General features: G+C 51.3%; 6 protein-coding genes and 2 non-coding genes across 8 annotated transcripts; 5 read left to right on the forward strand and 3 right to left on the reverse strand.

The window, feature by feature from the left end:
- Window positions 1-254: 254 nt before the first annotated feature.
- ADM-B_1 (Disintegrin and metalloproteinase domain-containing protein B) lies at window positions 255-2,459 on the reverse strand (the record flags this gene model as incomplete). Its single annotated transcript, XM_014684091.1, has 1 exon — window positions 255-2,459. One exon carries the CDS (start codon window positions 2,457-2,459, stop codon window positions 255-257), a length of 2,205 nt encoding a protein of 734 aa, XP_014539577.1.
- A 2,756-nt stretch (window positions 2,460-5,215) lies between these two features.
- Window positions 5,216-6,648, forward strand: G6M90_00g067120 (uncharacterized protein; the record flags this gene model as incomplete). The annotated part of the gene is made up of 3 exons (XM_014684092.2): window positions 5,216-5,330; window positions 5,429-6,152; window positions 6,228-6,648. The coding sequence occupies 3 exons, from the start codon at window positions 5,216-5,218 to the stop codon at window positions 6,646-6,648; spliced, it is 1,260 nt and encodes a 419-aa protein (XP_014539578.2).
- An 808-nt stretch (window positions 6,649-7,456) lies between these two features.
- Window positions 7,457-8,603, forward strand: G6M90_00g067130 (uncharacterized protein; the record flags this gene model as incomplete). The annotated part of the gene is made up of 4 exons (XM_014684093.1): window positions 7,457-7,563; window positions 7,625-7,852; window positions 7,915-7,951; window positions 8,004-8,603. The coding sequence occupies 4 exons, from the start codon at window positions 7,457-7,459 to the stop codon at window positions 8,601-8,603; spliced, it is 972 nt and encodes a 323-aa protein (XP_014539579.1).
- A 2,484-nt stretch (window positions 8,604-11,087) lies between these two features.
- Window positions 11,088-11,978, reverse strand: CEABS ((+)-corvol ether B synthase/(+)-corvol ether A synthase (2E,6E)-farnesyl diphosphate cyclizing; the record flags this gene model as incomplete). Its single annotated transcript, XM_014684094.2, has 1 exon — window positions 11,088-11,978. One exon carries the CDS (start codon window positions 11,976-11,978, stop codon window positions 11,088-11,090), a length of 891 nt encoding a protein of 296 aa, XP_014539580.2.
- Window positions 11,979-17,009: 5,031 nt separating this feature from the next.
- On the forward strand, window positions 17,010-17,462 carry G6M90_00g067150 (uncharacterized protein; the record flags this gene model as incomplete). Its single annotated transcript, XM_014684095.1, has 1 exon — window positions 17,010-17,462. The coding sequence occupies one exon, from the start codon at window positions 17,010-17,012 to the stop codon at window positions 17,460-17,462; it is 453 nt and encodes a 150-aa protein (XP_014539581.1).
- Window positions 17,463-17,976: 514 nt separating this feature from the next.
- G6M90_tRNA00000079 lies at window positions 17,977-18,050 on the forward strand. The gene has a single exon. It is a non-coding gene; the product is annotated as a tRNA-Arg (tRNA).
- A 438-nt stretch (window positions 18,051-18,488) lies between these two features.
- On the reverse strand, window positions 18,489-22,993 carry G6M90_00g067160 (uncharacterized protein; the record flags this gene model as incomplete). The annotated part of the gene is made up of 5 exons (XM_066130846.1): window positions 18,489-19,235; window positions 19,301-19,447; window positions 21,005-21,202; window positions 21,284-21,493; window positions 21,572-22,993. 5 exons carry the CDS (start codon window positions 22,991-22,993, stop codon window positions 18,489-18,491), a joined length of 2,724 nt encoding a protein of 907 aa, XP_065987092.1.
- Window positions 20,632-20,730, forward strand: G6M90_tRNA00000088. The gene has a single exon. It is a non-coding gene; the product is annotated as a tRNA-Phe (tRNA).
- Window positions 22,994-23,789: the final 796 nt, after the last annotated feature.

The raw sequence follows: 23,789 nt of genomic DNA on the forward strand, positions 1-23,789 counted from the left end.
AGCACCTGCCGTTTTGCGTGGTGGCATGGGCCAATGAATTTGACCGAGCACATCTCCCTGTGGGCACCTGGCGGTCCTCGTCGGCAGACTCGGTACGCCACTGTCTCAAGGGTTAGGGTTCACACTGTCCCCAGACTCCGAGTCACGACACGACATGTGCAAGAAACGGGAGGGCGGAACGGCATCAATTGTATATACAATCAGGATATATTTCTCGCTACATCATCATCAGACATGTCAACATGAATCATGGTCTAAGCATATCGGTGCGTAAAGGTCCGGGTGCGGGAGAGGCGTGACGGAGGCGTGGGATAGACGGCGACAGGCGGGACTGCATGGACCGACTGCATCTGCGGAGCCCCAGACAGGGGACCTGGGCCTGGAGCGAGCACTGGGCCTGCCGCGGCACCTGGCGCCTGGCGCAGAGCTGCCATCCTCGCCTGGCTGGTTTCCGCCTTGCGACTTCTAGACACTCTCCGCCGCACACACGCAAAACAACACCACGCCGCCAGCACCACGAGAAGAGACCCGATGACCACGATCACGATGAAAAGGGCCCTGTTGCGGGCGATCCACGACGACACGCTGCCGCCAGTGCCGCCGCCGCTACCCCTCGCCGCGCGACACTCGCCGCTGTAGCACAGAGAGCCTCCGCCAGAGCCGCTGCACGGCGTCCCGTCCAAGAAGTCGGCGCCCGTGACCTGGCACGAACCCGAATCTGCGAGCGCGCAGTTCATCTGGCAGCCGTTGCCATCGCATGCCGACACGCTCCCCCACCGGCTCGTCGAGTTGAACAAGACCAGGCTGCACTGCATGCCGCGCGACGTGCATTGTCCCGAGGCGCACGCGGTGCCGTTGTTGCCATCGCCGCACGACTGTCCATCCGGGAGGCGCGTATCCGTCGGGCACGAGGCCGATGACCCGTTGCACACCTCCTCCGGGTCGCAGGGGCCGATGCTCGCTCTGCAGACGTTGCCGCTGCTCGATACCTGGCACTGCGACGTGCAACACCCGTCGTTGGAGGGATCGCACACGGCGCCGTCGACGAGCCGGCACGTTGTTGGATTGCAACACTGACTGTTGGCACCGCAGCCCTCCTCGCCTCCGCAGTCGCACTCCTCGCCGGGCTCGACGATGCCGTTGCCACACACGCCGCTCGAAATCGTCGTCACGTTCTCGTTGCCCGACAGGCACGACGTGCGGACGAGGTTGCGCTCCATGGCCGTGCAGATGGCCGCGATGGTGCACGGCGAGAAGTCCGTCATGCTGGTCGTCGCCGCCGGGTTCATGATGAACCGCCCATTGGCGTTGCAGCTGCTCTCGCTGAGCGGGCAGCACCGCTCCGAGGAACCAGAGTTGCAGTCTGCCGTGCAGTCGTGCACGGCCCCAAAGTTGTGACCGAGTTCGTGTGCCAGGACTTGCCATTCGGACCGCGTCCTCACCACCACATTGGCTCCTGGTGTTCCCCCCGAGCGGCCACTCGCTCCGTTGCATACCGTTCCGATCCACGCGATGCCGACGGTTTGGCCCGACTGGCATGCGCTAAACAGCGACCAGACGGCGTTGCCGTCCACCCCGACGCCGCGTCTCCAGTCGGTGAGGCGCTGGAGTCGACCCGAGATGTCGACTTGGCTGCTGCAGCCCAGGTTCCACGGTGTCGAGCTTGAACCGCTGCTGCTCGGGCAGTTTCGGTCGCTTATCGTCAGGTTTTGCACCCTCAGCGCAATGTTGAAACTCCGTTCGTACACCCCAGACGCGGTATTCACAACTGAGAGCACGTGTTCGCGAAGCTCGTCCGAAGAGTTGAACTGGCCCGTGTAGGAGCAGTCCGTGGCAATTCCGAGGAGTGCAATCTGCCGCGAGGTCGGGCAATTGGGCGGCGATCGAAGCAGTCCTCCGAGATCCAGACCATTCAAGCCGCCGCTTTGGCGTCCCACCAAGTCCTTGTCGCCCGTGGCCAGATCCAGGTGAACCTGATTAAAGTCGAGTTCGGAAACGGAGCATGTCGAGTTCCCTTGCTGCCGCTTCCTGAGTTCATGGCCGTCGTGTGGACTCTGTGCGGATTCTCTCCATGCCACCAAGTACGGGCCTCCGTCTTCCATCGACATGTCCGGCTCCCCGTCGGATCGTGTTCTCCGGTAGGTCGAGTCTGTCACGACATGATATTCGACGCCGTCAATGCTGAATGCGCCTTGGCCTAATTGCTCCCCGTCCCTGACGATGAACGACATCCTTGCCCATCCCGAAGGCGACAGTGTCTCCGACTGTCTACCTCCTTGTTGCAGGAGCGTTGTCCCGCGAAACGCCAGGTGGCTGCCTGCCGGTACAGTATCAACCGACTGTACGGTTCCGTCCGAGTCAAGATGGCGTACAATCACTGGGTGTAGGAAAAGATCGTCGTTGCGCTGTAGATCCAAGATGACCTTGTTGGGCTGAGCGTCGCCGATAAAGAAGGACATTGTCACATTTTGGGAGGCTGTTCTTGGTATAAAGTCCGAGTACTCTACCCCGCGGAGGCGGAACACCTCACGATGGTCGTCATTGCGGAGTGATTCACCTGTAGGCACAAGACATGTCAACACAACCGTGGACATTCCCTTGCCAAAGGAAAAAAAAAGGAAAGTGAGGCACAAACCATAGGTATTTTGTATCAGGAACGAGACTAAACCCACAAAAGCAAGTGACGGAAAGGGTATCTGCATTCTGTTCAAACAGTGGGACGAGAATTACTGACCCGGTCTGACCGTCTACTGAGGCAAGGTGATCCGCCACATCTTATATATGCTTATTTGGAATCCGGGGCCGATGTGGTTTGTCATTGGTGACAGAACACGCACATCAGCCGCTGACTTGAGACGAGCCTTGGCGGCCAAGACTTTCATCGCCTCCGCGTTACGTCTGCATCTGTACCGGCCAAGACTCGGGGCAGAAGCAAAGAAGCGGAAACCTCGGGGATATGGTTCGTGCATGTCGTGACATTCGTCTCTCTCTCAGCACCAGACTGGGCTCATCTTGTAGGGCATCTCGAGGCGCTTCGCCCGCAAAGACTGACTGACATGTTATCTCGTGGCTTGGGGCGCATGTAGAAACAGCCGGCTTTGGCAACCCTCCCGCATGTCCGACCAGGTAGGTGGTCAACTGGTCCCGAATCACAGAGGAGGCCGTTCGATACGGCCCCGGCCGCACGACTCACGAGTGTACGCCTTGCCCCCAAGGCTTGGGCGAGCAACGGAACGGACGAGTCAAGTCTGAGTCGAATTGTCAGCCAAACACATACGCGGCAACTCAGCCACCACCAAACAACTAAGCTTGCATCAAGAACCCGCCCTCGGGCGATTCTTCGTAGAAGGTTGATGAGCCACGCGTCCCTAGACTCGGATGGCAGTCCACTTGTGCCAATTGTTCCGACCTTGGCGGAACCACAATATCGGATGTCAGTGGAGATGCCGTCGTTCGCAACCAATATAAGCCCGATAAATCCGGAGCCAAGTGCTATCTGGCGAGATCTGCCACGGACCATGTTGTATGTATGTCTAGGTTTCATACAGTGTATGGTATGCACGTACTTGCGCATCTTGGCAGCGCTACTCTTCTTGCAGCGAATCAGAGGTGATGAGAGACGCTCAGCATCGACTTGCGTATGCGGACAGCATGCAACGTCTTGGCACCATCATCTTCATTGCACGAGGCGGTGGCTTTTGATACCGTATTTGTAGTGGGAGGCAGCCACCTGATATTGCACGGCTTGGCAAGCAGAACGGTCGACCAAGTCGGCCAGCCCAAACTATAGGTATGGTAACGAGCCAAGTCGTCTTTTTCGTGGCCAATCTTCAAAACGAGTTGTTGGAGTAGTGCCCTTTTCATGCACTCTTCACGCAGTGTATTTCATCTGAGAACGCGTGGCTGCACGGCACTCATTTGGAGTTTGTTGCGCTTATATCCTTGATGCGTGTTGAAACAACCACGCCGTTCATCCATTGGCATTGTATCACGGAACCCCGTACCTCGGCCGCTGAACTCTCCGCATGTTTCACGTTGGTCTGAAGTTGTGACACTGTCGAGCAAACGCCTCGGGCCGCATGAGCGAAACATTTCCTCGACAACTTTTGACAACACGGTGTGCTCCTCACCAGTTAGATGCCATTGTTGAACTGCCATTTGTGTATGGACATGTCAACAGTCTGGTCTGGGTCAGTCAAGAGCAACTGACGATACTTGGGCTGCGGCTTCAACGACTCATGCGCCTCAATTCAGAGGCAGAAAAATGGCACTTTGGATACCAAATTGCATCCATGAAATGAATAAACTTTTCCCGAGGCAGCTCGTCCGTCATTGAGGAGAGAAAGTGCTTGGTTTTTGGTGGCGCAACTATGGGCAATCATGTGAAACTTGTGTCACGAAACTTGGAAACGACTGATGCGTACGGGAAGCCAGGGATGCGGATTACTGTTGACACTATCGCATTCAGCAACTGCACTTCTGTCTTGACAAGGGCACTAGCATGGTGCACAGACATGAGTTGTGCCGAGCATGCAGAACAAGGAGGCCAAATGCGGTCTTGCTCTCAAGTGCAGTTTTATAGTTGTTTGGCCATGCAATTCTCACATCTTAATGTTTTAATATTAGCAGCTAGATTCATACTAGCATGCTATATCTACTGAAAGGCGAGATGATGAGTAAAGCGTCCGGTCCACGGAAAATGCTTACTTAATTCAATGCATTGATGGCTTATTAATGCAATCTACCAGCTTAAATCAACGACATTAATAATGGTAGCTGCCAATACAAGGTAGATTTTGATCGGCCGTCTTTTATTAGTCAAAACCACGCGATTATCAGCTGGGCCATGTCGCAAAATACTTTTCTTTAAACGCTGCAGCAAGAGACGCGTCCGAGATCGGCTGCATCTGGCTGCAATACGAAGCCATCATGACGTAGCTTCAATGCGACAGCCTGCCTCTCATGCCAGTTCTACTTTTTTCCCTGTTATTATCCATGATGGGCAATTGAATTTTGTCAATGCAAAGGTCGAGCCTGATGGCGTGCTAGGTTTAGTTTGTGGATATCAGACGATTATCGGATTTGAGCTATCTCCGCCTTTGGTCCCGAACGCGCGGTATTTGAATAGAGCCTGTCGCTCGAAGCGCCTCGTCGTAGTGCTTGTTTCATCTTGAACATGATTGGGACAGACGTTTTGAAAATGGGAAACAGAACAATGAGTCTCGCCAGCTGGGCACTGTCCCTAGCCTGGGCGGCCACGGCCGAACGACAAGTCCTCACAGACCCGGGAATCTACGGACCCCCCTTGGAGATTGCCCACTACTATACCGGTAAGTCGGCGCAAATGTTTCATGAATTCTCCCCATGTGTGCAGTACTGCAGTACGAGTGATGCCTCGGACCCAAGCACGACTAACAATCCCCGGCAGGGCAAATGCCGACGGGCATCGCTGTATCGCGCGAGAGCCGCCTCTTCTCAACCTACCCAGCATGTCTGGATGCAAACAATACCAACACGATACAGACGCCGTACAAGTTCCAAGTCGCCGAGCTCATGCCTGATGGCTCCGAGGTCCCCTACCCATCTGTCGAGATCAACACCCCCCCGGGGGGAGCGCTCAACATGAGCACGAATCCGCCAACGTCGGCCAACTACGCCGACTACTTTATAGGCTGTCAGAGCGTGGTTGTCGACAACAAGAACGTGCTGTACATTTTGGATGCCGGCCGAGCCATTGACCCGCAAACCTCGGTGCTGCTGAACGCGATTCCGGGGGGACCCAAAATCGTTTCTGTCGACTTGAGCACCAACAAAATCATCCGCACCTACACGTTTCCGGGAAGCGTCGTCTACGGAGATTCCTTCCTCAACGACATACGAGTCGACCGGACGCCGGGTCTTTCCGGGCTGAGCGGCGGCGCCGAGGAGGGCGTTGCCTACATTACCGACTCCTCGTTCGAGGGCCGCAACGGCCTCGTCATTCTCGACTTGACGAGCGGCGAGAGCTGGCGGCACCTGGACAATGATCCACGGCTACGCCCGCAGCAGCAGTTCTTGCCCTTTGTCCACGGCAGCCCCGTCATGTTTGGATCCTCCAGCCAGTATACCCGAGCCACGGTGGGCAGCGACGGCATCGCCCTGAGCGCCGATGGGTACGTAGACTTTTCCAGTCCTTACAGACGACTGCCGGCATAAGACCAATGGCATTGCTAACTCGCGCCGCGCAGCAAGGACCTCTACTTCAGCGTCATTAGCGGACGGGAGCTTTGGTCGGTGCCGACGGCGGCCTTGCGCGCGCGCGACGCACACAGCGAGCTGCTCGTGCAGGCGAGCGTGTCGGCCAAGGGCCAAAAGGGCGTCGGGGACGGCATGGAGACGGACAGCAATGGCATCATCTACACGGGCCATGTCGAGCAGGAGGCCATCGTGTCCTACTCGCCCGGCAACGCGACGGTTCAGACGTTCCTGCGCGATCCTAGGATCAACTGGGTCGATACCCTGAGCGTCGGCTGGGACGGCTCCTTGTACTTTACTGTGAACCAGGTCCATCTCATGCCCGGCTTCTACCCGGGCACTGAGCGTCGCCAGCACCCGTATGTGCTGTTCAAGGCGCAGCTGCCTGATGGTGGCAAAAAGGTCGGCACATGAGAGGGCGAGGGGCGGATGCGACTCGGTAAATAGAATATCAATGATACCACATTTACATTCTTACGTGATATTCTTTCCGTTATAATCGGTGTCAACAGTGGACCCTTGGTTTGCAGAGCCTCCCAATCTGCAATGCTGCATATGTATTGCTGCATGAGCCGCCCGAAGTCTAACCTAATCAAGGCGCCTGCTGACAGCCAACGCCGGATCATTTCCCGCGGCTGAGGGAAACAGATGAGGAATCATGTGTGGCTGCGCAAAAGCCGGTTGTTGGCCTCTTGCCGCTTCCATCTGCATGTACCGACGACCGACGTCGCCATATCTTTGGCCCTTGGACTGCGCTGCCAGTCGGAACGCCATCGACCAATCCTCGCTGACCTCTTCCATCAAGTACAACTTTACTTCTACTCAACTCGAAATCCTTTCCGCTGTTGCAGACAACTCCCAAGGTGATGCCGCCAGTTCAACATGTTCTGCGCCAGAGCCACCGAAAGTCCACACGGGGCTGCCAGACATGCAAACGCCGACACGTCAAGTGTGACGAATTGCAACCAAATTGGCAAGTTGACGCTGTTTGTAAGCGCGGCATGCGGAAACTTGCCAAACTAATGCCCTCGGTAGTCAAAAATGCATCAGCAGCCGGCGGGAATGCGTATATCTTGTCGGCCGCCGTGACGCAGCCAGCCCAGGCGCCGACGCAACCCTGGCGTGGCCCGATATCATTCAACAGGCTTGCCATGAGTGGAAGCGCTCGGGCAAACCGCCGTTCCCGCGTCTAGCTATAGCCGCAGCACCGAGCTGGCACAATATGCCGCTGGCAGACTTGCGGTACTTGTACCACATGGCCCTTGTCGATGGGATGCTCGCCTTGAGCGGCACGAGCAACATGTGCCTCTTGTGGGGTGAGATGCGAATGTACGACCAAGCTTGAGCTGTTGGGGCGCATGACAAGACATCTAACCGGGATTTTCTATAGAATGATACAACTGGCAACGAGCTTTGGCTTTGTGGCGCACACGCTTGCGGCCACGTCTGCCGAGCGGCTCGCCGTCTTGACCAAGTCCCAGGACGCAGCCAACGATGGCGCAAGATACCGCGCTCTAGCTCTCCACGGGCTGAGCAGAGAGATACAGCTCTTTTCCAAGAGCAACGCGGATGCAATATTGAGCGCGTATCTCGGCTGCTCATTCATCATGGCCGATTAGTGCGTTTGTTCCTCGACACACGGCAGACATCCTCCCGTGATGCTAATACCCCTGAAAACAGCCGTGCCGTCATGACAGTAACAAAGAGTATAGTCCTGGTAAGAGGACTACACGATCCAGTAGCCGGACCCTTTCTAACCCGTTGCGTAGGTAGCTGCGCGGATGGAGCACTGGTCAGAGCAGTCTGCGTTTCGCCATCTTTTCGACTACGACCGCCTGCACCGGTTACAAGACATCCACGACGGACCACGGCCAAGGCATCAAGATGTAGCCACTCTGCTAGCCGAGGGAGTGCAGGCTTTGAACAGGCTATCGAACTGCCTGCGGCACAATCTCCATCTAGCCGCCGTGGTTCGACAGCTGCGCGACGTCTTGAGGCTGGTGGACGACAAGCTGGACGCCGACGTGCCGGCCGCAACTCAGTACCGCTTGATTCACCCCTTCATATCGTGGTACAACCGAAACGAAGCTTCTTCCTACGTAGCCATTAGCCAGAGGGACCCTGCCGTGCTTGTTTTCCTGCTGTACATGTACTCGGCCTTTGTATCCCTGGCGGTGGCGTTGCCCGCAACGAACCTGCCGCTGTTTACGGCGATTCGATTCAGGGCCATTGTCGAGATTAATCGGGCAATGGAGGAAAGAGCAGGTCTCCCGTGTACTGGCTGCAATGTCTTTCACCAGTATCACGAGCTCGCGCCGTTTCCGTTATTGGCCATGCAGGTATACCTCTCTCATGGAGCTGTATACTGAGCTAGGGGCGACGACTGTCTTGGTGTCGTAATGTGGCATTGATAAGTTGGTAGACCATTCTTTGAGATATAGATCGGAATGCCTCAATTAATAGCTCTATATTGATCATAATGATGAAAGGGTCGAGTGATTGATGAAAAATACGCAAATTTGACCCCTTTTATAGTCGGTCGGGGGCCCCTGCAAGTTCTAGGGGCCCCTGACGATAATCCTCGATTTGACTCGACAATCAAAGCACTTCCCAGCTTCTGTGTCTTTAAACTTCATGCTCGGACATCCCTCAAGGCGCGCCGTAGCGTGCTGACCTTGCCGCATTAATACTTGCGTAAATCATGTCAACTTTAGTTATTCCAGAAAAGATACCTCTCCCTGGACCGCCCTCCGTTTATTTTCTCAGCTGATGCTTACCATGGACATTTAGTCGTGAGACATACGTCTCTAGGAGTCAAGTCTATCCACGATTAACACAGGCCTTAATATGCGATACTCGCTTTTCGGAATCCCCAACAGATACCTTCGGGCCCGTTAACGCCTCTGCAATGCCCTCTTTAATGCCGATGTATTATAAATGCTGCCATCGAGAAGGACATGCTGGTATAGCAGTGACTTGTCCCCCTAAAGCTTGTCAAAATGTTGCGAGTAATGCAGTAAGACTTGTATTTACAAGTTACTGGGCTATATTTATAAGAGACTCTTGTATTATGCCTGTAGTTTCACTGGACTAATAAGCGATGCAATCCAAACGTTAATAAGAAGAGACTCGATGGCAAATTTTGTTTACGCTACAACGTTATTGGAAGGTTTGAACATCGCAAAGCTAGCTAAATAGCCTGGAATAGCAGACAATGCTGCATTGATACAACTATATAGCTCTCTTGTATAGAGTTTCAGTAAGCAGTTTGAGAGTGATTTATGCACGTTCATGGTAGGGGGCTCTCACGGCACGGGCCGGACTTCGAACCCGAGACCTAGTTGAGACATTGGGCTTCCAGGCTCTCTTTCTCACCGCTGTTTGCCATACTACATTAGAACTATCCGCCCGTGGAGGTTTCGGGGAAACCAAGGACCTTTGATATTGAACCGAATTATTGGCTGAATCGGAACTTGATCCAAGCCCTCAGAGGCCCCTGTTACAGCTGAAACGCAGCAGAATAAAAGAATAAGGCATCTCCACAAGAACCAAGTAACACAATAGCATATCCCTGTAAGTGCTGAAAGTAAATCGTACTTGGAAACTTCAAACCACGCATGGTGACTGGACCTTTATGACTCTTACGTTGCCTGTAATTGAGTTTACCCCTGTATTCGCTGCTGTATACTGTAGTGTACTTGGCTAGATACCAGCGCTGTGCGACTCATTTGACGAACATACAACTACTTTTAGTAACTATTGCGCCCCATCTAAGGTCTCCTTAACGCCGGGGTAGTAGCTGTTACGTTGCCGAATTGTAGATTGCACGGCTATTGTAGTGGAACTGCTGGGGCGAACGTGTAATGTGTTAGATTTGTAAACGAAGAAAATAGAAATATTATTCTTAATAAGCATGTAATTTATTGAGTCTGCCAGTTCCCTTCTTGTTAGATTTGACTTTTTATGAGGCGATTCCTTCACGTGGTTCCCTTGTTTTGGCTGGGCTATAATAGTAGGGATCAGGAGAGTTGTCAAGCTATCTAGCGGGGGAAATTAAATCCCGTGCCATTCAATAGATATCGTAGGTCACCTGGAAGGCCATCAACCAAGGGGCCTAGCTGTATTGAATGTTTGGCTTCAATCATCTCTTGTCCTGCTTAAAGGCCGCCCCAGTACACACAAATTTGATGCCGAGCAGATGCCGAGAGATGTGGTAAAGATCCCCGACGAAGAATAAGGGCTTGGGGAAAATTTAATCGGGGTTCATCGTAAGTAATCGTACGCCATGCTTAACAACCTCTCAGCCTACCACGGAACGCGCATGCCAACGACATTCCCAGACACACTGCAATCCATGATTGCTAAACCCGCTCATTCGGGCGGGTACAACGGGCGGTTTGGAATATGTCATGTTCTGAATTCAATGTTCACTGGTGTCAATCGTATGTGGACACTAAAACTTCCCTTTACACTGCTTCATTGCCATGGCGAATCGGCGGATATTCCCAAACATGGTAGCCGTTCAAAACGGCGTTACAGGGAAATGGCTGGTTACACAAGGGCTACGGTCACGAGACCTGGGGCAAAGTCCCTCACTAACTTCTTGTATTTAAAGACGTCTTTGGCGACTGAGGCCTTGAGGAAAACCAAGGACCTTTGATACCAAAGACTGTTATTAGTTGAATTGAGCTATTGCTCCAAGCCCTCTTTCCGAGCCCTTGTCACAAACGGTCCATCCTGCGGACAAAGGCCCGCGTGAGACTGTCCCGGTATTACTTTCTTATCTAGACCAAGGTGCTCGTTGACTCGGTCACAGACGAGCAACTTTTGTTTAGCAGCGAGAGGTCTGGTGCTCAAAAGCGACGATCATCGGCATCACTCTCGATAAATTGGTCCGCATATCGCAGCGTGTCATGCACGACCCAATCCAAGTAACCTCGTATCCAGTACTTGAGTCCGTCGATCAAACCGTGTAGCTCATCGCTAATAGGTCGGGCAGTAACAGCATCCGCCAACTCGCAAAAGCTGGCAATTTCTTTATTCACACGAGTAGCTGTGGTTTCCACAGCATCCTGTAAAGACTGACCCTGCTGAGCGTATATTGTGACCATGTTTCTAAATTGACCAGGCTGGTGAATTTCTATACGCAGGCTCTGAATGTCATTTGCCCAGCAGACAATATTGTTGGTTTGACGGACAAGCGTCTGCACATCTGCATCATAGAACTCGCAAGCTTGAACCGAGCCCTTGTTGGCGGCATCTGCCAGAGAAGTGCAGGGGTTCATTCCACTTGTATGACGACGGATAGTTTGATACTCTCGCATGCCGACAGATGTCGGTCGCAGGTGGTTGAGGATCTGAAGGGCCGCAGTCGTTGCCCACAGCCGCATTCCTTGGGCGAATCGCTCAAAGGCTTCGGCCTGCAGTAGACGTCGCAGCCTCTGACAGACATCGAGCCACGCAAGTTCGCCGAATACTGGCGGTGACCCAGCAACGTTGAGATCAAGAACATCCACCATGGCCGTCAAATTGCGTATGGTTTCGTCCGTAGCTACCTCCACACGATCAACAAACAAGTCGTCGGCGAGAAAAAACCACACCAAGCAATCCGCAATGGCTTGGAGTAATTCCTCGCCAGCATTTGGGTAGCATCGCGCCGCGAGCAGGCCGTAACGCGTGCGTATCACACGATTGCGATATTCGTCAGTCACCAGCAGATTATGCTCATCAGCCCACTTCATCATCCTCGCTTCAATAACCTCCGCTTTGTTCGAGCACTGTCCTGGCCAGGGAACGCTAAAAAGCGGCACACGTAGAGATGAAAGTTGAGCTGTCAATCTTTGTTTTTCCATGACTAAACCAACGGGATCCGTAGACTTGACAGGGGCTTAATATACAAGAGCTTGAAACGAAGTACTTGCTTTGATATCAAAGGGCCTTGGTTTCCCTCAAGGCTCTCCAAGGCGCTTGGGGCGGATGACCTTTTTATAATTTGAGGCAGCAATAACCTACAACCCTAGCAGTCTCATGCCCGTTTTTGTAGACAAGCACCGGGTTCCATTGCATTGGCAACCAGAGACCTCTTCACCACATCTTCACAGCTCCCAACGCTCTGTCCAGCTAATTTCCTTTACCGGGCCAGCTAGGCCTTGAGCTCTTGCATACCGCCGTCAGGTTCACAGGACGGTTCGTGCCGTAAGTGTCATGTTACCTGTCATAAAACTACACATGTACTCTTGGAATTACCCTATTGTTGGTTCCGCTTCACGACTCTCTGTTGTGTACCCGTTGGCAACCAACTTGAACTAACTGGGTTGCTCACTATGCCGGAGAAGCAACATCCAACGCCCTGCCACCGATGCCAGGTGAAGAGTTGAAGCCCATGGATCGTGCGCGCGACCTCGTGTTTAACGAAACATGCCAAGGACGGGACAGTCTCCAGTTCATATTGGTATATTAAAAAATGCCGCACTTCCTCTACTGAGTACATGCAGTCCGCCCAACAAGAGCATCTCGACAATGCTAGTTCTAAACATGTCACTACATCTCCCGTTATAATATGGCAGGACTCGTCTGTCTTGACACTACTGAGGACAAGAGACCAGCTCTAGCTGCTTTTCACGAGCCATTGACTGCCGAAAACAGTGCCGAGTTATTACGAATGATGCATTTCATCCGGTGCGATGACGTGTGTAGGAAGGACAGACACCTCCTGCTCCTTCTTGCGCCATGTCCGGCTAAGCCGGCATCAAGGGTGCACCCTGCGGCCCGATCGCGATACAACAAGGATACTGCTCCATTATTTGCCATAATCGGCGGCGAGGGCTACAGGCCTGGTACATCGCAACGACATGGCAGTAATACTTGGCCATTACTAGAGGCGGTATTGCGTTGATCCAACAAAGCTCATGATGGTAATCGGCTAATGTACTGCGACTAAACTGACTGGTCGAAAAAGAAGGATGCAACAGCTCGACAGCCGATACAATACGCCTGCCGGGATACCCTTGACTCCACGGACAGTGTGGTACAACTACACCATCGGCAGAGAAAACTTGTACGACATGACGTATTCCACTATTGGCGGTGACATTCGCATTGCTCTTTTTCGTCTTTGGAACCAGAACCTTTGTCTATACAGCTGCTCTGTACCAAGAATAATAGAGCAGATTACAGAGCAAGGATGGGAAAAAGACAGCTTTTATGCCCGTCTACGCCTTGTTAGCTCCATACTTGAAAAAGTATCGACCATGAAGAGGGCCGTTATCATCGGAGACGACGCTTCAAAACCGCTCTTAGGCGGGGGTCACGAAGTATTTACGACACGGGCCGTTCCACGAACCTAGCCGTCGTCACACCCGCTACTAGACGGACTTGACGTTTTCCATCTTTGCCAGTTAGCAATACAGGGTGACGAATATCTGCGAAGCGTGAAAAACCTGTCACCGCTTTGATAGGCTGTCCCGTCCTTGTACAGATCCCACAACAAATGCGTAAAGCAGCCTATAACACATATACGTCAAAAACAGCAGTACTATTGATAGATGTCAGAATGATATGCTCGGGGTTTCTGGTGACAATGACACCTATTCCGAGCACGGAAAGCGCAGCGGTGTCTGGGCAGGGAGGGCTTTTATTACTCTGCGAGTAGGCAGAGTAATCAAGCAGCCGGTTTCTCATCTGAATATGCACCGCCTACCACAGAGTGTAGATTCAAGATTGTTGTGAAGATGAGCAGGTTAGTGGACACGCATTCCAGAGGGTTCTGTTTGCTTTTGAGCGAGCGATGAACAGAAAATCCTCCCGAGTTCTCATGCTCCCGGCGTTGCAGGCGTGACAGACCTTTCGGAATGAGCAGCGCAGTCTCCGGATGAGGAAAACGCCCAATGGCTGATATGATTTACTTTGGCGCGCCTCGAGGCATCTTTCTCCCTTGAACGACATCCAATCCAAACATGAAGTCGTGGGCATTCACACGAAGCCTAGTCTAGTGCGCGTCGAGCGTTGAACGGGCGCGCCAATATTAAACTCATTTCCCGCCACCAACTCAAGTGCTGGCTTGCCAATGTCGAGTATTGTCCCCAACGGTGATCAAGCGGATCATCAAGGGCATCGCATCCCTTCAGTTGTAGTTATGCCGACTGTCCGCCGTCGCGAGACTAACCATGGTTAGGCTGCTAAATGAGCTGGTTCTGGAAGAGGTGGGCCTGGGCCATCAATCCTTTGGATGACTTGAGAATGCCTCCGTGGCAATCATCTCCCTTGACAGAACATTGAACCTATAGTCATGAAACACATCAGGCTACAGATTTGGATACTACAGAGCAAAAACCAAAGACACCAATTGACGTCTGTTGTATTACACATCATCTCTACCTACCCTGTATGAATTCTTCAATTCCAGGGTCATGAATAAACCGGAAAGTCTATCAAGTTAATCACAGGCAACCACTTACTCTTAATTTCATGAACAGTGTAATTAAAGCGCAACAGGTCCTCATCTATTAGTTGGTGAGTTCTTCTTGCGACTCTGACCTTAAAGCGTTTAAAAAGTTCTCTTTCTTTAATCTTGGGCCAAAGTAGTATCGACGATTAGTGGCCGTGGCATTTCTAGTGTATACCACATAGAATAATATTCGGCAACCGGTCTAGTAAAGTATAATTATTTATATAATAAAAAGATTAATAGGAGAAGAAAACAAAGGGTTATTCCAAGAATACCTTACGCTAATCCGTTATGTGTTTTTAATTTTTTACTCTGTGCAGCGTACTCTGTCAAATATCCACCTAGAAATTAGTAGAGCTAATACTATCAGAGTACAAAAATAACTACAGAACTAATTTATATAATGTGGAAGCCTATTTGAGAGACGGTAATAAGAAGTTGGAGTTCAAGAACTAGTATATCGCAGCTTGTTTAATATACTTTAGCTGGACAATAGCCTTAAGAGCGTTATAAAGGCCGTCTTAACCCAACCAAAAATAAAAGAACAATAGTAAACTCTATTTACACGATGAGATATATAAGATGAGAGGAGAGAGGATCAAGTCAGACAGAAACCAAGAAATCTGTAAAGTGTAGAACAAAGCGAACTGCAGGGAATAGCGCGCTTGGTCGACCAAGGGACTTGCACCTTCCAACCGTTTAAGGCCACCCGAGAAAAGGAAGACCAAAACAAAGTATAAAGTATCTTGGATGTCCTTTTTCTGTATAAACGCACACAGCTGCAAGTCATAGAGCAATAAAATGCAACAACAGACAGCTTATGAGTGCCTCGTTTATCGTTTTTGCATCCTGGTGTTTGGTGCCACTCGAGAGCTTTAATTAGCCCTTGATTTGCTGCGGCCTGTTACTAGCATAATGGAGAGTTCCACCTATAACCTATAGATTTGTGGTCGGAATCACAATCCGCGACTGTGTAGGCGAATGCATGCAGGATCTGGGGCATGTCTGATCACATCACGGCTCATCGCATCACCACTGTGTCTTCTCTAGAGTACAAATTGCAGCCTATTGAAAGGTAATCGTCATTCATCGAAAACGACATGATGGAGCGAATTAGAAAGTGTTATCTAATGGCCTGTAATCCAAGAGGACGAGATTCCCACGGTGCTATCAGCAACGCAAGCGGTCGGAAGCTACTTGAAAATTCGTTATGGTACGACTGCCGTGGGCGCGAGATAATTTCAGTGCATTGCAAAAGTGAGCAGACGTACCGAAGTTGTTGTGATGCTACGCGACAGAGCGAACATAGGAGCATTCCTCAGCTTGGCAACAAGTACGATGCTTGGACGCAACAACAACTAGTTCAAAATGCCAAATCCCAAGCAATGGCAGCTGAGTGTTAGTAATAGCCGTCGACAACGGGTTATGTTGCACATACACAGCTACAGTAGTACATGGAAAGCAGTAAGGGATGGAGGTACGCAGCTAGTTTAGATAATGGAGCAGCTCTTCGTCTACTATCCCCCTCTTCCCCACGATAGTAGCGACATGGGCTTAGTTCTCCCTTGACAGGACAGTTGAACCACATGGTGCATTGTAACCACACAGTCAACCAAGGAACATGACAGTGCAACAATGGCAAACTACCCCATAAACTAACAAACTAGTAGTTCACTGCGGTACGCAGCACCAAGTCAATATGCGCCCTGATTTGCCGTTCTGGAATGGATCCTCATGTTACTACCATTTCCATGTGCCCCAACCCTTTCATGGATTGATCAACAAGACCATCATTGGTGTCGCGTAAAGGGACTACGGCAACACGGCACGCAGGTCAATGAGACAACAGCCGATCGGGCGAACGACTATAGAAATGACTTGGACGATCGTCCCTCCCCGCAACCCATACAATGCATTCACGAACCAGCAGCCTCACGTAGTCGCTCTGCATTCCTGTCACGTTTTGGCCGCGAATCTAAAATGCCAGTATCTACACCAAGCACAAGCATTAGGTTTGTCCTTGCCCCTGCCCCCCCCGCGGAAGCCGCTACGTCAACGTGAACTCGGGCTGGGCGTTTGCTGCATTCCATTTCAGCATGTTGCACCACCAGATAATAAGACACAAGGGTCAAAGTAGGGGACGCAAAGAGGGACCTGGAACACGCAACAACTATAAAGAACAGTCTTGGCACCCTGCATCTTGGCACTGGAAAACTGCATCACCAACCCCAAACAACGTCTCACACGCACTTTTCTCGACATCCTCAAAAACACACCACACACATTCATTTTACCAGTCTTTTTTTACAAAAAACACAAAACCGCCAAAATGAAGTCGAGCTTTGTTGCCGTCGCCCTCTCCCTCTTTGCCGGCGCTGCGCTTGCGTCTCCGGCTGATGCCTCGACGGCCATGCTGGACGACCGCCAGATGAAGGCGATCCATATTCTTCACAGCAACAAGGCGGCCCTCGGCCTCACCAGGGAGGAGACGGAAAAGTTTGACAAGTTCATGACGAGCATGCGCAAGCGCACTCCCCAGGGGCTCTTGGGGGCTCTGGGGGCTCTGGGGAATCTGGGAGACCTGGGCGGCAAGAAGGAGCCCAAGAACCCCGAGAGCACCGCCGCGCCCGCGGTGCCCAGTCCGACTCCGGCCGAAGCGGACATGGACTCGGAGGAGAACCCCGTGCCAACCCCGACCGCGGCCGCAGCCCCGAGTGAGACTCCCGCACCCCCCAAGAAAGGCGGCATCTTGGGTGGCACTGTTCTCTCCGGCCTTGTGTAAAGCCGCCGTGGTTACAAGGACAGGACAGGGTTGTTGAAGTTGATAGAGTGTAGGATAGGTAATGGGATGCATCGCAAAAGCTGCTCTTTGTGCCGTGTTTGCCGTGACGTTTTGGTGACCACATGTCGACAATGCTACGTGTCAAGTTTTGAGAGTGGCAGAATGGCCATCTTGTCATGCTCGAGGTTGTTCCATCGTCCACCTTGTGTCGTGACGAAATGAACTTGAATCCCTGTCGAATTCGCGCGTCGTGTCCAACCAAGACACCACATTCCACCAGACGGCTTCAATCGCTATCCCTGCTATGACCGCACCAACGTGGGCAATGTCCTTTTCCATCCGTAAAAATGTCATTCCAAGCCATCTTTACACACCTACCTCATACGATTATAGTAACCCCGATCAAAACTTCCGTCTTTTTTTGGTCCTGCTTATTGAGCCTCCCGTCACTAAAGTCTTGAAGGCTGCATAGTACACATATAAGTTTCAATGAGAGGCACACACTCCACAAAATGGTCTCGTAGATCAATGGCTTAGATCGCAGCTTTCCGGTGGCTGAGGTTCCAGGTTCGAGTCCTGGCGGGATCGTTTTTTGACCAGACCCCATTTTTTGTACCAGATTCCCTCGCCACCCACGAAAGAGCATAAAATATTTGATGCTACGTAACTTGATATGATGATTGTTCCCCGCTTGCCTTGAAAATGATCTCAACGTGAGAGACTTTTCTTTTTTAAAAAAATTAAATCCTGCATTGAAATGGGGACATTACCCGGCTACTGCAAAGTCTTGGATACATACAGCAAGACATCAACAAAATACTAGGGCCCAAGTAAGCGGTTTCGACGTGCTGTATAAATAACTAGTGCGGGGAAAACGCTAGCCCGGCCGGAAGAACAGTTCAATGTTGACAAGATTCGAGAACACGGGCGAATTAGTAGCTTTCGCCACAAGCGGACGCGAGATCCAAGTCCCGCCAGTATGAACATGGCCACCATAGAACAATGAACCCTCAACTGCAGTCAAGGTTAAAACCAGTGCAATACATTTTCGGGCCAATGCGACCCTGCATAATCGGTTCCTACCAACAGGGGATCTTGGCCCCCGCGCATGCGCGTCAAGAGGGTTCTAATCGTTGAGCCGTTGAGGTCCCGGTCCAGCAAGCTCTGAAGCATGCAAGACTCGTCGCTTATCCCTCCCGGTGCTTCTACAATTAAAAAATATCGCAGAGCAATACTGAGTGCAAGCAAGCCGGAAATGCGCCGTGCAAGACCACCTGACGATGCAAAAAGAAGTGACAAGGCGCGCGCACTCTTTCTGGCTGCCATCTGTAATTGTCTCATAGCCTCGGCTGTCTCCATAGCACACAACTCGGATACAAACATCTTAACGGATACGAGCATCATCTCGATAAACCAATATACGATGGAGAGATGCAGGAGACCAAACTCGGCCTCTTTCTGCGGTACCGGCACGCAGTCTCCCATAAATGTATAGTCAAACCTTAGAATGTCGGTGCCCATCTTGGCAGCCCAAACCCTCATCGCCCCTTCAAGTTGTACGCAGCGACTGAGGACCTTTTCCTGAACAATTCCTGCTGCGGTGGGACAAGAGCGGGACTGGAGCTGGGCGATTTGTTCCAAGAGTGTTGGAATCTCGAGCATTATATCCACAAGCCTGTCCTTTGCCGACTTTGGATTAATACCCCAGGGAATGGTCTTCCACTCATGGCTGCTAAACGGCGATCTGGCTCGTGTGCCAATGGCTAGCATTGCCTGGAAACACGAAGAACATTAGGTCGTTTGCTCCGTATGCAGCGGCAGATAGCAATCGAAATTACCATGTTGATACGACTATCGACAAATAGTTGATGAGCCGCTCCTGAAAGAAATGACTCGGGCCCTCTGGTGAGAAAAAACGCGAGTTGACCACCGGTATGGTGTTTCCAAGTCACGACTCTTGGTTCGTCCATCGGGACAAAGACGAGCTGCATTTTCAGTCAGTAATACCTTTGTTTCCCTTTGGACGAGAACAAACTTCAAAAGACGCCATTAACCCAGAGGCTACTATCAGGCCATTGCGTTGGTATGCCTGTCGTTGTTTCAGAGCCGAGCCGAGCTCTTGCACTGCAGAGTTATACGTCTGGAGGCTTTTGAGTCGCAGCTGCTCATCATTGTTCTCTGTGGCTAAGCATGCCATTGCCATGGCAAGCGTTACACATCTGAGACTCGGCTCCGTGTGAGCAGATAATCGTGATTCTGTCAACAAATGATGGTCTTTTGGGAGCATTACCGCCCAGAGATGCTCAAGGTACAGCTGCTGTCGGGCTGTCCTGACAAGGGAATCAGAGAGTGCGATGTTAGCTTGGCTGTTTTTAGGAGTCGCAGCCTGTGTTCTCAAGTGTCCGGGCCGTGTCTGCTCTCGCCATGTCGTAGATTTTGCGTTTCCACACACGAGGTCGTTTCCGATCAAGTAGCTGTTTACAAATTTACAATCTCTTGCGTAGCCCTCACAAACCAGACCTGATGCTCTGCATCGTGTGCATTCCGGCTTGGCCATGTCGCACTTTGGTGCACGTCAGCAGCTCCCTGTTCAGGCCAATCCGTTTCGACCACATACCCCCTTCTTCCGCCGTCGACATGTATTGCAGCCGTTGGACCGGCCCGGAGCCCCAACCATAATTCTCGTCGTTGGAGGCTGTTGTAGCTTTAGCGAGATGCTTGTTTCGACACAGACGCTTGCTCAATAGTGGGTTCCAATTATGAAGCTGTCTTTTGTTGTCCCTTTGGTTGCCGTCCTAGTTCTGGCACAGCCCCGAATTCGTCAGACGGAGTGATTTTAGCCCGATGCTTACTTGGGGCCATACTGTGCCTGGTGGCTGGGACTGCAATGCTGACACTGGCAGAACCACCAGTTCACATGAATCTTTCCGAACCCCGAGGGCTCTCTTACCCAAACCATGTGCCAATTGGCACTCAACCTTGGAGAAACCATCCATGGCGTGCAAGACTCCCTTCTACCACGGCTACGCGGTGCGAGTGTTGATAGAATATTCAAATACAATGATACGCTTATATACACAAAGGCAGGCTCAAATACAGAAGTAAAAAAAAGACTATTAACACAAATAAATACTCCCAGTCAGTCCCCCGGGGGGGAGACAAAAAGATGTGCGGTCAGTGTGACTTGAACACACGACCTTCAGATAGGCATCCGTAGGATTGAAGCCTGGACTTCAGTCTGACGATCTCCCAGCTAATCTATGACCGCAGGTGAAAGAAACAGATGTTTAAACAGCTTATGTACCCTTTGGCTTGTAAGCTTGCGTGGGCTTACGGGTGGGGGATGGATGGGCTTCGTGCGGCGCAATCCTTGAAACTTGGCAACGTCACGTTACCTTCAAAGGTTGACAAATCTTACGGCAAGGTGGGAAGAAGATGTAAAATCTACTTATTTTACACTATTTGTAGTTAGTTGTAATTCCGCTTGTAGGTTTCCCTTCTCTAGTTTTCCGAGGTGTCTCGTCCTTTCTGGAACCACTTACCTGGCATCTTTCTGCTGTGAATTGTACAGCTGGCTTTGCCACTGGTTTTGATGCCGGCTTTGATGCCGGCTTTGGTGCTGGTTTTGTGGCCGGTTTTGCAGGCTTGGCTGTTGAACTAGGTTTTCGCTGTTGAATAATGGAAGCTCGGCATAGTCTGCCGCAGGGAAGGAAAATTTGTGGCAACTTCAGAGCATCGCACTACACGTTGGAGTTAGTTCCCGTTACTTGGACATGATGTATTTTAAGCGTCTTGCCATGGCATGTCACGAGATGGTTTACCTTGCAGTTCCCTACCGTTAGTTCTGGGAGCGGTTTAGCTGGCTTCGCCGGTGGTTTTGCCTGTGGCTTTGCAGCAGGTTTTGCAGCAGGTTTTGCAGCAGGTTTTGCCGCCGGCTTAACAGCTGGACTAGATTTTGCTCGTTGTTGGAACAACGTAGCCCGACATATCCTGCCGCAAAGGAAGAAGAATGCAGGCAATTTCGTACCACACTATATCTGCAGTTAGTACTCGCCTTTTTTGTACAAAAACACCTGAGCGCCTTCCAACCGGAGTTCCAAGTAGCTTACCTTGCACTTCATTACTGTTACAGATGACGCGACTGGTTTTGCTACCGGGTTTTCCGCCCTGTCCACCTCGGCTTGGAATTTCGAACAATGCTCTTCCAACCTGTCATAAAGATCCTCATTCTCCGGAGGATTGTCTTCAAGCTCGGAACAAGAATTCAAGAGGCCGCTGACGGCTAATTCCCACATTCGGGCTGCATATTCGGACGTCCGATGAAGCGCCGCACAATATCCCTTCGTCCACTCCCAGACCGCTGGATGACCACCGGGATATACGCTGATACCTTTACACATCTCAATCACTCTATCCAGCTTTCCCGATTCAAAATCTCTCCGTAGATTGTCTGCATACTTCTCGCTTGAAGGTTTGCATATATTATTCGGCCGTCCAGCAATGATTTCTTTCGCTTGCCCCCCCTTTAATGCGCATATCAACTTTGCTTTTAGGTCATTGCCGTCAATATCATCTCGTTGGGGACCTCCTATTAGCTCCTGGAGGTCGGCTATTTTATTATCAAGCCAGTTCACTGCCGCCCCAATAGGGTTATCCCACTGCTTGATGGCTTCAAGCAACCTTCTCGCATGCGGTGCCAGCAGAGTAATAGCAGCTGCCTTGCCTACTGCCTTGGTTATCCGAATTTTGCTCGACTTGTAAGGCTTCGCCGAATAACGTGTGGCATCGCAGATGGCTCGTTTCTTGGTGGAGCATGGAAGGGATGACTTTAAGGAGTAGTCGTTATTCCTGATCTTGTTAGACTTGCTCGATGGCTTTTCCCGCGTTACTTCATATGCGTAGGAGATGCTCGAGGGTGGAACGGAGCCATCCACGGCGAATTCCTGATTCGCACCGACTGCGGGATTTTTATTAGGCGGGTAGATTTCAGGAACCCAATATCCGTTGGGAATATCCTTGGGCGCCATGACATAAATATAGCCCTTTTGGTTGTTTTCCGCCGACCGCCCAAAGGCATAGCTCTCAGCAGACTTGCGAGACCGAGAAAGTGACACAAGCCCCGAGCCGCCAACAAAGCTGAGATGATTCTGTAGGCTCTTGTCTGCGCCTTGTGGCGCGAAACCCGTCTTGAAGATTTCAGCGGGGGATCGTGAATCTCCCCGATAGAAAACGCCTGATTTGCCACCTCCAGGGACACTTTTTGTGGAAGCTTCTTCGGCAGAAATCTTGGGTGGGTTTGTTGGCTGACGCTTAATCATATCTCGGGATGAGGCTGCACCGTGTTTAGTCGCCAGATTACTATGATTTGGAATAATGTGGTGAAAAGCAGTATTTCCGACAACGGCTAGACTAGTAGCAGGGCCGGCAATAGCGGCATTGGACTTGGGCAAAGAAGACAAGAGATCGGGCGCCCGTGAAGCTGCAACAACTTGTTCCCATGCGAACAAGGCAACGAGCCGGTAGGCCTTCATGCTTGCTTTACGGTGAATGAAATGGAATATACCGAAAGAGTAAAAACAAACTTGTTGACTGCCTCCTAAATATGAATGTTGATAAACTGCTAATTATGGAGACGCAATATGTCTTATATCTTCCAAGTCCGGTTCATGTACCTTGGTTCCCAGTTTGCCCGCTTGACTGAGTCTAGCTAGGGCGTCAATGCAACCGAGGGGCAAACTATCGGCCTCGGCAGCAGCCGAAATGAAAATAGAAGCTGGAAATGAATGGCTTCATTGTACGGCACGAATCGAGTGCCGAGACAGTGTGGCACTAGCTGACTGGAAGATCAATATGCCATAGATAGTGATGGATGTGCGGCGTGTGTTACACTTAACTAGTCATCTTCTGAGTCAGGCACTAAATTGTAATATTAATGAATAAATAGCGAAACTCATTATAGCCGTTTATTGGATAGAATTGACAGCTATACGAGAGTGGCTCGGGAGGTTGACAAAAGATCCTACCATTCTTAAGCCTTATCATCCCCTAACCCTGATATAATAATTAAAAAGTCTATAAAGAAGACCCTCCTGTCTACCGTGCAGGGACCTCGCATTGTCTTAAATGCTCTGATATCGGGACGAAGTACCGGGCGCCCTTGCCTGCTTGCACTTGCCATGCCTGCATATTCGGAATAACACTAGACATATTAAAACAAGGGGTCAATCTTTCCCAGTCGCTCTTGGCATCGGATATGAATTGGAAAACTGGGCGTCAGACGGAGCCAACAAGTCTTTAATCCTGGTTACGTAGCTCGGAAACCGGCCC

This window comes from Metarhizium brunneum, chromosome 4, assembly GCF_013426205.1.
Source record: "Metarhizium brunneum chromosome 4, complete sequence".
Lineage (NCBI taxonomy): Eukaryota > Fungi > Ascomycota > Sordariomycetes > Hypocreales > Clavicipitaceae > Metarhizium > Metarhizium brunneum.